Source organism: Apodemus sylvaticus, chromosome 15 (assembly GCF_947179515.1).
Source record: "Apodemus sylvaticus chromosome 15, mApoSyl1.1, whole genome shotgun sequence".
Taxonomy (NCBI): Eukaryota; Metazoa; Chordata; class Mammalia; order Rodentia; family Muridae; genus Apodemus; species Apodemus sylvaticus.
The window spans coordinates 39,797,102-39,812,984 of NC_067486.1; the positions used below are offsets into that span (position 1 = coordinate 39,797,102).

General features: G+C 37.7%; 1 protein-coding gene across 1 annotated transcript in view; it reads right to left on the reverse strand.

Annotated features, from left to right (window-relative positions):
* Positions 1 to 146: 146 nt before the first annotated feature.
* Positions 147 to 15,883, reverse strand: part of Gabrr3 (gamma-aminobutyric acid type A receptor subunit rho3) — a 57,467-nt gene continuing 41,730 nt past the window's right edge. The window contains exon 9 of the mRNA XM_052159177.1: positions 147 to 446. Within this exon, the coding sequence (XP_052015137.1) occupies positions 147 to 446 (300 nt within the window). The remainder of the gene's footprint in view (positions 447 to 15,883) is intronic.

The window sequence follows — 15,883 nt, forward strand, 5'->3', positions numbered from 1 at the left end:
CATCTGACTCCAATGGAAGTTTATATAAAACATTCCTCTTCAGGCTGGGGATGGTAAAATACTTATCTAGCACATGCAACATCCCGAATACTTCAAAAAAAAAAAAAAAAAAAAAAGGAAAAAGTCGGCAAACAAAAAAGTCCTCTTCACACATACATACCCCAGTAAAACAAATTAAATATTATATAAACGATGGGGAATACAATTCTAGAGTAGGTATCAATGACATGGTTGTTTTCCAGGATGATTCTACCAACGTTTCCTCCCAGGGATTTTCTCTTGATCTGAGCTGAATCTGCACAGGGACTTCCTGTGAACTTTGTTTGCATGGAGTCCTCTTCTGAGTGTAGAAAGAAGGAAGTCTGGTCCACATCAGTCTCACCGTCGTGGTAGCAACCGTCGAAGGCCATGGCTTGAACTGCATCAATACTGTACATTCCAGATATCTGTCAAAGATATTTTCCTTTAGTAAGGCACAAATATGAGTCCATGAAAAGGAACTATAGAAAAATGTAAGTCAGGTATTGAACACTTTCCATAAATGTTCAGCTTGTCTTGCTTGTTATAAAGAATTCTAGTTTTGCTTCTGGCATCAGACTTAAAAAAAAAAACATTTTTATAGTAAGCTGAAAACATTGTCTGACAGAGTCTGATTTATAAGGTGGTTTATATTTAATTCCTTCAGTTATTTAGGCATCATGCAATTAAAAGTTACATGAACATAATATCAATGATTTCTAATCTTGTCCTGAACTGATAAACAGTCCTCAGATAGCACTCCTCTTTGCTCTGAAGAACCCGAAGAGTTTGCCATGGTCTTAGGAGTCATAGTGAGTATGAATTATCAGATCATCAACATAGGCTTCTTGGATTTGCTTTCCAGGTTTTAATTTTTCTCTGTAGAGATAGCATAATAATTCACAGACCTATGTCTTTTGTTTTAGTTTCCGGTCTCAAACCAGAGTAATAGTCACTTGATACTTATACTTGATTTGGAGAAGAGTTATTGAAAGAGTTTATTCGTTCTTTTAAGGCAAAACTAAACAGGTCTTCCTATTTTTTGCCAACAAACAATCAATCTTCTCCCCCCCCCAAAAAAAAACAATAAAAAAACCTGCTTCTAATTATGATAAAAAAGCCAGATTAGCTACAAAGAAACTGGCTTATTTTTCTGAAGAATAAATTATTACTGATTTTTATAGCAACTGTTCCTGATTTAACCTATACTGATTTTTTTCCTTTGCGTTTTACCTTGGGAGATAGTGGCTCTCACCAGCATCAAGTAGTGTCTAGGAGGCAGCTGTTAGTAATTGCTTTTAGAGAAAATAAAATCCTTTTTGATCTTTAGGGAAGTTGAAAAATGAACAAAAATGGAAAGAATTTTCTAGATGAAATTATTCAGAATTTAAATTGGAAGCTTCAGAGTAAAATTTATTCAAAATGCTTATTTTCTTCATATCAATTTAAAACTATATTATTTTACTGAATCAAGAAGACATGGCAACTATTCTGTGTAGTCAGTTAATGAATCAGTAGGGACCCACACTTTTGAATTATATTGCCCTTCTGTATTTTGTAGAATAGGAAAATTCTGTAATAAGTTAAATATATATAGAATAAACATGCAAGAACTTAAAACTGAATAGCCTCAGATAGCCAATAATATTCTACCACAAATTCAAATATTCAAAAGCTACAGTATCATCAGTGGGTTCTATCCTACCTAGAATACTATTGGACCATCTAATCTGCTGTTGTTTTTATCTGAAGATATGCTTATCAGCATGCTTAAGAAAGGCTAATCTTCACAGAACAGGATTATTATTTTCTTTCTCAATATGGACACGCTAGAATTACCCCTGTAATGGATGAAAATTTATAGACCAAAGTTTACCAAAAGCTACTGTTTTTACAGGTTTGTAAGTGAGCTGTGTGATAGAAACAGATTTAGAACTAGTCTTATTTTTTTGTCTCCAGAGCCCAGATAAGCAGTAAACTAAGCCATGTCTTATCTAGGTACAGCTAACTGTTATAAATAGGGTTCTGGAATCTGGAATTAGGAAAACATCCTATTTCCTTTTTGGGCTTAGTTCAACAGATGTTTTCTCTGTTTCTCTCTCTCTCTCTCTCTCTCTCTCTCTCTCTCTCTCTCTCTCTCTCTCTGTGTGTGTGTGTGTGTGTGTGTGATGATAGTGGGGTTGATGTTTTTACAGTAGGGTTGGTGGTGTTGGTAGAGGTGGTCATGATGGTAAAAAACTTTAAAGCAAAACCAATAAGAAGCAGCAAAGTCTCATCATCCCTTGTAAGGGAACACTCCATGAACAGAATATTGTAATTCTAAATAGATTCACATGAAGCACAGGTGCATTAAATTGCATAAAGTACTACTACTTGTTATAATGGCTCAGATTAATCCTACCATCATAAAAGTGGGGAAATTCCATACATGACTATCACTAATAGACAGACCATTGAGATATAATAAAACCTCAAATAATAAACTGCAGAGAAACATTGTAGTGGGAAGAAACAGTAAATCAAATGTACCTAGCAAATGTCTACAACATTCCACCCAAACACTAATGGACACATTGTTTTTTATAGCCCATGAAACTTTCTTCAAAATACACCACATATGAAATCATAAAGCTAATGTGTTAGTCAGAATTCTCCAGAAAAACAGAATTTATAGAATGATTCTATCTATCTATCTCTCTCTCTCTCTCTCTCTCTCTCTCTCTCTCTCTATCTATCTATCAGGATTCATATATATATATATGTATATGTATAAACAGATATATAATCCTTTCATATACATGCATATACATATATAAATGTATATGAAGTGAATTTATTAGAATGACTATGAGCCAGCTAATCTGACAATGTTGTCTACCCAAGAAGATTCAAGAAACCATTCGTTGTTCAGTCCATAAAGCTGGATGTCTGAGCTGGTCTTCAGTATACATCAGAATTTCAAAGAAGTAGACTTTAATGCCAATGAACAAATGAACTTGCTAGTGAGTGTGACAACTAGCAGGCAAAAAGCAAATGTTTGCTTCTTTCATGTGACTTTTATATAGACGTCTGCCAGAATGTGTGGCCCAGATTAAAGGTGGATCTTCCCGCTTCAAAAGATCTGGATTAAAAGTGGGTCATCTTCCCAATTCAACTTATTTAATCAGGAAAAAGAAATCCTTCACAGCTGTACCCAGCGGCTTGGGTTTTAATTAATTCCAGATGTAGTCAAATTGACAACCAAAAATAGCCATCACAATAAATCTCAACTATATAGAAAAATTGAAAACTCCTGCATTCTATCTTATCACAATGGAACAAAGCTAAATATCAGCATCAAAAGATCATACAGAAAGCACATGAACTTGGAGAGATTATACAACATACTGTTTATAAATGAGTCACTGAAGGAACTAATTAGGAACATTTAAAAATGCTAGATTCAAATGAAAATGAACACAGCATATCAATGGGATGACATATGCATAACAATGAAGGCAGTCCTGAGTAACATTTATATCCCTAAGTGCTGACATAAATAAATAGGATTTAAAAGAACGAAATTAATGATGTACCTTAAAGTCTTACATTCAAGGGAAAAATAAAATCAAGAAACAGTAGGTGTGGAGAAATAACTAACAACAAGGCAGAATTAAATGAAGTATACTAATATAAGGAATCAATGAAATAAAGAACTGATTTTCTGAAAAGATAACAAGATTTTACAAATGCTTTGCCAAATTAAGCAAAAGAAAGAGAGAAGGCACAATGAATAAAATTGAAGATGAAAGGAAGGCATTAGAGGACAAATTTAGAAAATCATAAAGACACAGGTTAAAAATCTCTATCCTACTAAAACAAAAAAATCTAGAAAAAAGGAATTGAAGATAACATTAGAAGATGGAAAAGATGCCCCATGCTCATGAGATATGGATATTATAATAATGGCCTCCAGCTAAAGGCAGTCTACAGATTCAGCGCAATGTTGATATCTTAGGTTTCATTGCTGTGAAGAGACACTATGACCATAGCAACTCTTATAAAGGAAAACATTTAACTAGGTTTGACTGACAGTTTCTTTTCCTTTCTTTTTTTTTTTAAAGCATTTTTGACTTTCTAATTTTTTAATTCTATTTTAATTTTTTATTATATTCAACACAATATATATTTTATACCAATTATAAAAAATGATGGACATGTTATCAAACAACATAAAAAGATAAAGTCTTTTTGTTTGTTTGTTTGTTTTGTTTTTAGTAGAGCTTAAAATCTTACTGTGGTACAAACCCAAAACAAGAACAATTTTTAGACGTTGGAGTTCATTGTAATAAGGCTGTACTTCAATGTCTCTCACATCACTAAAGGATTTTATCTCCATAGTAGCTAAGCTAAGAGCTGACAGTTCTGCTGTGCCAAGGAATGAGTTGTAGGCACAATTATTTGGAAACAGATTTCAATGGTCAAAACTATTTGACTTGAGTGATTGTCATCATTCTCAATCCAAAGGGAACAGGTTACATTCATTTAAGAAAATGGTTTGTGTATTAACATGGTCTATCCATGAAGTCATTCATCAACTGTTTCAATGAACAATGGTTCTGTTTGGAGGGTGGCACAGACATTAGGTGAGGGTAAGACTCTGGTTCATTGGCTGTGATGATTTTGAAAAGTATTCATCTCAGAAAAAGAGTACCTTATAAGGTCATCTTCTTCAAAATTGATACAATAATAATAAATATCAAGCAAAACATTCAGTCTCCCTCTTTGTTGTCTTACAAGCCACTTACCAAATAAATTATCTACATTTCTTTTGGCTGTATAAATAATCTTGATATATGCAAACTGTTCTGAAAAAATACTATAGTGTAAAAACCTCAAATAAACAATCCTACTAATAGGTTGATATAGAAGCATGATTTCAAGACTATTATGTGGTCCAGAGCAAGACACTGTCACATACAAACAAGCAGAAAGTATATATGAATTGTACAATATTGGACATATTTCTCAAATTACCAAATTAGAGAGACCACTGTGTGACAGCCAACAAATTTCTAATTCCTTTGTTTTCTCCATTTTCATGAGAGTTTTGTTGGGTATAGGAGCCTGGGCTGGCATTTGTGTCCTTTTAGGGTCTGTATGAGACCTGCCCAGGATCTTCTAGATTTCATAGTCTGTGGTGAGAACTCTAGTGTAATTCTGATAGGCCTGCCTTTATATGTTACTTGACCTTTCCCCCTTATTGCTTTTAATCTTTCTTTGTTTAGTGCATTTGATGTTTTGATTATTATGTGACAGGAGGAATTTCTTTTCTGGTCCAATCTATTTGGACTTCTATAGGCTTCTTTTATGTTCATGGGCATCTCTTTCTTTAGGTTAGGGAAATTTTCTTCTATAATTTTGCTGAAGATATTTATTGGTCCTTTAAGTTGGGAATCTTTGCCCTCTTCTATACCTATAATCCTTAGGTTTGGTCTTCTCATTGTGTCCTGAATTTCCTGAATGTTTTGGGTTAGGAGCTTTATGATTTTTGTGTTTTCTTTGACTGTTGTGTTAATGTTTTCTATGGTATCTTCTGCACCTGAGATTCTCTCTTCTTTCTCTTGTATCCTGTTGTTGATGCTTGCATTTAAGACTCCTGATCTCTTTCCTAGGTTTCCTATCTCCAGGGTTGTCTCCCTTTGTGATTTTTTTTTAATTTTTTCTAGCTTAATTTTTAGATCCTGGATGGTTTTGTTCATTTCCTTTGCCTGTTTGATTGTGTTTTCCTGTAATTTTTAAAGGGATTTTTTTTGTGTTTCCACTTTAAAGGCTTCTACCTGTTTACCTGTGTTCTCCTGTATTTCCTTAAGGGAGTTATTTATGTCCTTAAAGTTCTCTATCATCATTATGAGAAGTGATTTTAGATCCGAGTCTTGCTTTTCTGATGTGATGGTGTATCCAGTATTTGCTATGGTGGAAGAATTGGGTTCTGATGATGCCAAGTGACCTTGGTTTCTGTTGCTTATGTTCTTACCTCCTGCGATCTAATTATCTCTAGTGCTATATCTGACTGGAGCCTATGCTTCCTGTGATCCTGGTTGTGTCAGAACTCCTCAAAGTCAAGCTGTCTCTGTGATCCTGTGATTCTGGGATCCTGTGTTCCTGAGATCCTGTGTCTGAGCTCCCAGGAGTAAAGCTGCCTCTGGAACCCTGAGATCCTGGTGTGACCAAGCTCCTGGGATCCTAGGATCTTAGAATTTTGGGATCCTGTGATCCTGTGATCCTGGGCATGTAAAAGCACCTGGGAGTGGAGCTTCCTCTGGGTGTTGTAGGACTTGCTGCAAAGTTTGCTCCCAATGTCTGCTCAGGGCACTGGTTCAGACAGACCAGAAGGAACATGTGCCACTGGTTAGGCAGAGTTCCTGTATGCCTGGGTCTCACTGGTCCCAGCTACTCCCACTGTTGGGACAGATGTTGTGACCTCCTCACCTCTGATCCTTTGATCCTGGGTGTTTTAGAGCGCCTGCGACTTGAGCTTTCTCTGGCTTACAGTTTCATATATTTAGTTCGCCATCCTCATAGTGGGAGACACGAAGATATGAAGGCAGACATGTTTCTCGAGAAGGTGCTAAAAGTTCTACATCTTGATCCACAAGCAGCATATGAAACTATGTGCCACACTGGACATGGATTGAACACAGGAGACTTCAGAGCTTACGCCCACAGTTGGCACACTTCCTCCAACAATGTCCCACCTATTTCAACAAGGCCACACTTCCTAATACTCCCTTTGGGCCAAACACTCAAATGCATGATGCTATGGGGCTGTTCCTATTCAAACCTCCACAATCAAATTAAATTTCAGGGCCGTTTCTCATAGACAAAGGGAAAAAAAAAAACCCTTAAGATTTATATAAAAATTAAAACAGATCAAACAGTCAAAATAATCCTGAAAAAAATGAATGTTATAGGAGGTAACACCATATTTGATTTCAAGTTATACTATAGAGGCATAGTAATAAAAATTCCATGCTAGTGGGACTAACGATGATTTATAGATGAGTGGAATATAATAGAGGAACCAAATATAACTCCCTAACTATAGCTGCCTTGCCTCTGACAAAGTTGTCAAAAAAATATACACTAGAGAAAAGCATTTTTAAGAAACAGTACTGGGAGTCCTGAGTACCAACATGCAAAAGAATGAAACTAGATCTGTATCTCCTACCTTGCACAAAACAACTCCAAGTGGATCAAGGACCTAAACATAAGGACTGATATTCTGAAACTGCTAAAGGGAAAAAATAGGGAGTACATTTCAATATAAAGTCATGGGTTTTAGGTTTCTGTATAGCATTGTGGTGGTGCAGGAAGAGAGAGCAATAATCTACAAAGAGGATCTCATGAAACTCAAGTCTTCTTTTCAGCAAAGGAAGCTGTCTATGGAGTAAAGAGGCAGCCCACAAAAAGGGAGAAAATCTTTGCCATCTAAACATCTAACAGAGGATTCGTTATAGAATATACAAGGAAAACAAAACAAAGCAAAACCCTAAGAAAACACTGTTTTAGTTAAAGTTTCATTGCTGTGAAGAGACATCACGGCCAAGGCAGTTAATGAATCAGGACAATATTTAATTGAGGCTGGCTTACAGTTTCAGAGATTTAGTCCTTTATCGTCATGACAGGAAGCTTGGCAGCAAGCAGGCAGACATGGTGATGGAGAAGGAGCTGAGAGTTCTATATCTTGGTTTGTAGGCAGTAGAAGGAGACTGTGTCCAGCAGGCAGCCAGGAAGAGGCTAGAATTCTACAGTAGGCACTCCCTAGCCTAGGAGACCTCAAAGTCCACCCTGATAGTGACACATGCATTCCAACAAGGCCACATCTAGTCCAACAAGGCCACATCTTCTACTAATGCCATTACTTGTGGGCCAAGAATTCAAACACTAGTCTATGGGGTTGAGGGTGGGGGGAGCAAACCTATTCAAACCACAAACATAATTAATTTAAACAGTAATTAATCAAAAAAATCTAATTAAAAATGGCTCTAGCAGTTAAGAGAGTTCTCAAAAGAAGAAATATAAATGTCAAGGAGTTACTTCAAAAGTATCTAGCATCCTTAACAATCACAAAAATGCAGATTTAGATTATTTTACAATTCTGTTCCATCTCAGTTATAATGGTTACCATTGCAAATACAAATTTCGTGAAGAAAAAAGAATTAATTATTTTACACTGTTGGTGAAAGTATAAATGTTTGGAGCCACTATGGAAATCCATCTGGAGGTTACTCAAAAAGGAAAGGAAAAAAAGTAAAAACTAGAATTACAATTAGCATAGGAACCAGCTATACTACTTCTAGGTATAACTCCAAAGGATGTTATAGCATACTATAGAGGTACACATATGCCTTTTCAGTTAAATGGGTAAAACTGGGCCAAGCAACATAATCCAGACACCAAAGTACAAATGCTTCACTTTCTCTTTCCTTTTTTTAAAAATTAGATATATTCTTTATTTACATTTCAAAGGATTTCCCCTTTCCTGGTCCCCCCTTCTGAAAAGTCCCATAAGCCATCTCTCCTTCCCCTGTTCCCCAATCAACCCCGCCTCCTGCTTCCCTGTCCTGGTATTTCCCTACACTGCTGCATCAAACCTTTCCAGGATCAGGGGCCTCTCCTCCCTTTGATGTCCATCAAGGCCATCCTCTTGCTGTCTGCATCTGGAGTCATGTGTAACACTATGTGTAATATCTGGTTGATGCTTTTATCCCTGGGAGCTCTGGGAGTACTGGGTGGCTCATATTGTTGTTCCTCCTATGGCACTGCAAACCCCTTCAGCCCCTTGGGTCCTTTCTTTAGCTACCCCATTGGGGACCCTGTGCTCAGTTCAATGGCTGGCTGAGAGTGTCCCCCTCTGTATTTGTCACGCACTAGCAGAGCTTCCCACGTGACAGCTATATAGAGCTCCAGTCAGCAAGTACTTGTGGGCATCGATAATAGTGTCTGGTTTTTGTAACTGTATCTGGGATGGATCACTAGAGTACAAGTGGATCAAGGACCTCCACATAAAACCGGACATACTGAAACTAATAGAAAAGAAACTGGGGAAGACCCTTGAACACATGGGCACAGAGAAAAAATTCCTGAACAGAATACCAATAGCTTATGCTCTAAGATCAAGAATTGATGAATGGAACCTCATAAAATTACAAAGTTTCTGTAAGGCAAAGGACACTGTCAATAGGACAAAACAGCAACCAGCAAATTGGGAAAAGATCTTTACCAACCCTACATCTGACAGAGGGCTAATATCCACTATATACAAGGAACTCAAGAAGTTCGACTCCAGAGAGCCATATAACCCTATTTAAAAAATGGGGTACAGAGCTAAACAAAGAATTTTCACCTGAGGAATATTGAATGGCTGAGAAGCACCTAAAGAAATGTTCAACATCCTTAGTCATTAGGAAAATGCAAATCAAAACAACCCTGAGATTTCACCTCACATCAATCAGACTGGCTGAGATAAAAGACTCAGGAGGCAGCAGGTATTGGTGAGGATATGGAGAAAGAGGAACACTCCTCCACTGCTGGTGGGATTGCAAGCTGGTAAAAGTACTCTGGAAATCAGTCTGGTGGTTCCTCAGAAAACTGGGCATGATACTACCAGAGGACCTTGTTACACCACTCCTGGGCATATACCCAGAGGATTCCCCAGCATGTAATAAGAACACATGCTCCACTATGTTCATAGCAGCCCTATTTATAATAGCCAGAAGCTGGGAAGAATCCACATGTCCCTCAACAAAGGCATGCATTCAGAAAATGTGGTATATTTACACAATGGAATACTAACTACTCAGCTGTTAAAAGCAATGAATTCATGAAATTCTTAGGCAAATGGGTGGAACTGGAAAATATCATCCTAAGTGAGGTAACCCAACCACAGAAGAACACACATAGTATGCACTCACTGATAAGTGAATATTAGCCCAGAAACTTGGAATACCCAAGACACAATTTACATATAAAATGATGACCAAGAAGAAGGAAGAACAAAGTATGGATACTCTGGTCCTTCTTAGAAGGGGGAACAAAATAGCCACAGAAGGAGATACAGAGACAAAGTGTAGAGCAGAGAATGAGGGAAAGACCATCTAGAGACTACCCTACCTAGTGATAATTTTCTCTTTCATGTGCAGATCTTAGTTTTAACTCTTCAGTTTCTGTGCATTTAACTTGGAGTATCTTGGGAAGCCAGGAAAAGGAAAGGGATGCTGTTAGGCTGTATTGCACTAAGTGAGGAAGTATAGTAACTACAGAGGGAGAATGGTGGGCATGACAAGAGATTTAAGATGGAAGTCAGGTAGTAAGATGGTGTCGTAAGAGGTTGGGGCAGAGAAAAATTTTCCTAATAAAGGATGTGTTTTAAAAAAAAGCCATATGAAAGCTTACTACATGTAACCCAAATGAAAAACAGAGATAAGAGAAGAACAAGTTATCATGCATAGCCAGGCAATTCTTGTAGATGCAGTGGGTTAACTGAACAAATTCCCAGTTACAGACGTGGGATCCATTTATAGGAGTTGTTCCTGGAGGCCCCTGAGGGCACTCATAGTACACAAGTTCTTGGAAGCTCTCTTGGTTGCTTTCCGCAACTAGAGTATAAGATCGTATTACTGAACACACCACAACAGATAGAAAGAAAGTAAGCAGAAACTGAGCTGAACTCCCCCTGGCTGCTGTTTAGCTTTGAAAATACTGAAATGTGCTATGCAGGCTGGTGGAGGAGAAATGGTTCTACTCTCTCCCCCAACTGTGAGTCCTGCGAGCCACAAAGCCAGTCTGATAGGAAAGATAGAACCACAGTGCAACAGGGTGCCTATTGGAAGTAACAAACCACCTTATGTTCAGTTTTTTTTTTAAATTTTCTATATTGTATGTTTAAATTCCAAATGATTTTCCCTTTTCCGGCTCCCCCCCTCCCCATAAGTTCCCTAAGTCCTCTTCCCTCTGCCCATTCTCCAATCAACCCCCTCCTACTTCTGTGTCCTGGTAAGTGCTCCCAGTTTACTTCGGTGTCTGTTCCTTGCATTAACCACTCATGGCATTAAAACAAAGTAAACAAGAAAATCCCTTTGTACACATTTCCCCCATTCATCTTCCATTCTATAGATTAACCAAATCATTGATTTCTCCAGTGTCTTTTTAATTCGATATATTCTTTATTTAGATTTCAAATGATTTCCCCTTTCCTTCATCTCCCCCACTCCCTGAAAGTCCCATAAGCCCTTTTCCCTCCCCCTGTTCCCCCATCCACCTCTTTCCACTTCGCTGTTCTGGTATTCCCCTATACTGCTGCACTGAGCCTTTCCAGAACCAGAGGCCACTCCTTCCTTCTTCTTGGACATCATTTGATGTGTGGATTGTGTCTTGTATTCTAAGCTTCTAGGCTAATATCCACTTTTCAGTGAGTGCACAACATGAGTGTTCTTTTGAGACTGGGTTACCTCACTTAGGATGATGTTCTCCAGCTCCATCCATTTGTCTAAGAATTTCATGAATTCATTGTTTCTAATGGCCGAATAGTACTCCATTGTGTATATATACCACATTTTTTGTATCCATTCCTCCTTTGAGGGACACCTGGGTTCTTTCCAGCTTCTGGCTATTATAAATAGGTCTACTATGAACATAGTGGAGCATGTATCCTTATTACATGTTGGGGAATCCTCTGGGTATATGCCCAGGAGTGGTATAGCAAGGTCCTCCAGAAGCGATGTGCCCAGTTTTCTGAGAAACCGCCAGACTGATTTTCAGAGTGGTTGTACCAGGTTGCAATCCCACCAGCAGTGGAGGAGTGTTCCTCTTTCTCCACATCCTCGCCAACACCTGCTGTCTCCTGCGTTTTTAATCTTAGCCATTCTGACTGGTGTGAGGTGAAATCTCAGGGTTGTTTTGATTTGCATTTCCCTAATGACAAATGATGTTGAACATTTCTTAAGGTGCTTCTCAGCCATCCGAATTTCTTCAGGTGAAAATTCTTTGTTTAGCTCTGTACCCCATTTTTAATAGGGTTATTTGGCTCCCTGGGATCTAACTTGCTGAGTTCTTTGTATATATTGGATATTAGACCTCTGTCAGATGTGGGGTTGGTGAAGATCTTTTCCCAATTTGTTGGTTGCCATTTTGTTCTTTTGACAGTATCCTTTGCCTTACAGAAAATTTGTAATTTTATGAGGTCCCATTGTCAATTCTTTTTTTTTGTTTTGTTTTGTTTTGTTTTATTTTGTTTTGTTTTTGGATTTGGTTTTTCAAGACAGGGTTTCTCTGTATAGCCCTGGCTGTCCTGGAACTCACTCTGTAGACCAGGCTGGCCTCGAACTCAGAAATCTGCCTGCCTCTGCCTCCCAGAGTGCTGGGATTACAGGTGTGCGCCACCACCGCCAGGCTCCCATTTGTCAATTCTTGATCTTATAGCATAAGCTATTGGTGTTCTGTTCAGGAACTTTCCTCCTGTGCCCATGTCCTCAAGGGTCTTCCCCAGTTTCTTTTCTATTAGTTTCAGTGTGTCAGGTTTTATGTGGAGGTCCATGATCCATTTGGAGTTGAGCTTAGTACAAGGAGATAAGAATGGATCGATTCACATTCTTCTGCATGCTGACCTCCAATTGAACCAGCACCATTTGTTGAAAAGGCTATCTTTTTTTCCACTAGATGTTTTCAGCTCCTTTGTCAAAGATCAAGTGACCATAGGTGTGTGGGTTCATTTCTGGGTCTTTAATCCTATTTCATTGTTCCACTTACCTGTCACTGTACCAATACCATGCAGTTTTAAACACTATTGCTCTGTAGTATTGCTTGAGGTCTGGGATACCGATTTCCCCCAGAAGGCCTCTTACTGTTGAGAATAGTTTTAGCTATCCTGAATGTTTTGTTGTTCCAGATGAATTTGAGAATTGCTCTTTCTAACTCTATGAAGAACTGAGTTGGGATTATGATGGGCATCGCGTTGAATCTGTAGATTGCTTTTGTCAAGATAGCCATTTTAACTATATTAATCCTGCCAATCCAAGAGCATGGAAGATTTTTCCATTTTCTGAGGTCTTCAATTTCCTTCTTCAGAGACCTGAAGTTCTTGTCATATAGCTGATTCACTTGTTAAGCTAGAGTCACACCAAGATACTTATATTGTTTGTGGCTATTGTGAAGGGTGTCATTTGCTTAATTCCTTTCTCAGCCTGCTTATCTTTTGAGTATAGGAAGGCTGCTGATTTGCTTGAGTTGATTTTATAACCTGCCACTTTGCTGAAGTTGTTCATCAGCTGTGGGAGTTTTCTGATGGAGTTTTTGGGTCACTTAAGTATACTATCATATCATCTGCAAATAGTGATAGTTTGAATTCTTCCTTTCCAATTTGTATCCCCTTGACCTCCTTATGTTGTCTAATTGCTCTAGCTAGGACTTCAAGAACTATATTGAAAAGATATGGAGAGAGGGGGCAGCCTTATCTAGTCCCTGATTTTAGTGGAATTGCTTCAAGTTTCTCTCCATTTAGTTTGATGTTGGCTACCAGTTTGCTGTATAAAGCTTTTACAATGTTTAGATATGGGCCTTGAATTCCTGTCCTTTCCAAGACTTTTAGCATGAAAGGATGCTGAATTTTGTCAAATGCTTTTTCAGCATCTAGTGCAATGATCATGTGGTTTTTTCTTTGAGTTTGTTTATGTAGTGGATAGCATTTATGGATTTCTTTATATTGAACCATCCCTGCATCCCTGGGATGAAGCCTACTTGATCATGGTGGATGATCATTTTGATGTGTTCTTGGATTCGGTGGGCAAGAATTTTATTGAGTATTTTTGCATCGATATTCATAAGGGAAATTGGCCTGAAATTCTCTTTCTTAGTTGGATCTTTGTGTGGTTTTGGTATCAGCGTAATAGTGGCTTCAAAGAAGGAGTTGGGTAGTGTTCCTTCTGTTTCTATTTGGTGGAAAAGTTTGAAGAGTATTGGTGTTAAGTCTTCTTTGAAGGTCTGATAGAATTCTGCACTGAAACCATCTGGTCCTGTGCTTTTTTTGGTTGGAAGCCTATCTATGACCCCTTCTATTTCTTTAGGGGTTATGGGTCTGTTTAGATGGTCTATTTGATCCTGGTTTAATTTTGGTAATTGGTATCTGTCTAAGAAAATGTCCATTTCCTCCAGATTCTCCAGTTGTGTTGAGTACAGGTTTTTGTAGTAGGATCTGACGATTTTTTGAATTTCCTCAGTTTCTGTTGTTATATCTCCCTTTTCATTTCTAATTTTGTTAATTTGAATACTGTCTCTGTGCACTTTGGTTAGTCTGGCTAAGGGTTTATCTATCTTGTTGATTTTCTCAAAGAACCAGCTCCTGGTTTTGTTGATTCTTTGTATGGTTCTCTTTGTTTCCACTTGATTGATTTCAGCCCTGAGTTAGATGATTTCCTGTCTTCTACTCCTCCTAGGTGAATTGGCTTCTTTTTGTTCCAGAGCATTCAGGTGTGTTGTTAAGCTGCTAGTGTATGCTCTCTCCAATTTCTTTTTGGAGACACTCAGGGCTATGAGTTTTCCTCTTAGCACTGCTTTCATTGTGTCCCACAGATTTAGGTATGTTGTGCCTTCATTTTCATTAAATTCTGAAAAGTCTTTGATTTATTTCTTTATTTCTTCTTTTGCCAAGGTATCATTGAGTATTGTTCAGTCTTCATGTGTATGTGGGTTTTCTGTTGTTTTTGTTGCTATTGAAGACCACTCTTACTCCATAGTGATCTGATAGGAGGTATGGGATTAGTTTGATCTTCTTATATTTGTTGAGGTCTGTCTTGTGACCAATTATATGGTTGATTTTGTAGAAGGTACCATGAGGTGCTGAGAAAAAGGTATATTTTTTTTGCTTTCGGATGAAATGTTATATATATATATATATATATATATATATATATATATATATATATATATATATATGTTAAATCCAATTGGTCCAAAGCTTCAATTAGTTTCATTGTGTCCTTGTTTAGTTTCTGTTTTCGTGATTGGTCCAGTGAGGATAGTGGAGTGTTAAAGTCACCCACAATTATTGTGTTAGGTGCAATGTGTGCTTTGAGCTTTAGTAAAGTTTCTTTTACAAGTGACGGTGTCCTTGCATTTGGAGCATAGATGTTTATAATTGAGAGTTCTTCTTGGTGGATTTTTCCTTTGACCAGCAAGAAGTGTCTTTCCATGTCTCTTTTAATGACTTTAGGTTGAAAGTCAATTTTATGTGATATTAGAATGACTACTCCGGCTTGTTTCCTGAGACCATTTGTTTGTAAATTTGTCTTCCAGCCTTTTACTCTAAGGTAGTGTTTTTCTTTGACACTGAGGTGTGTTTCCTGTATGCAGTGAAATGTAGGGTCCTGTTTCCTTATCCAGTCTGTTACTTTATGTCTTTTTATTGGGGAATTGAGTCCATTGATGCTAAGAGATATTAAGGAGTAGTGAATATTGCTTCCTGTCATTTTGTTGTTATTTTTATATATGAGTGGTTATCTTCTTTTGGGTTTGATGAAAGAAGGTTACTATCTTGCTTTTTCCAGGGTGTAGTTTCCTTTCTTGTATCGGAGTTTTCTACCTATTATCCTTTGTAGGGCTGGGTTTGTGGAAAGATATTGTGTAAATTTGGTTTTATCATGGAATATCTTGTTTTCTCCATCTATGGTGATTGAGAGTTTTGCTGGTTATAAGTATTTCTGTTCTGGTCCAGTCTGTTTGGAGTTCTGTAGGCTTCTTGTATATTCATGAGCATCTCTCTCTTTAGGTTAGGGAAGTTTTCTTCCATAATTTTGTTGAAGATGTTTGCTGGCCCTTTCAGTTGTAGATC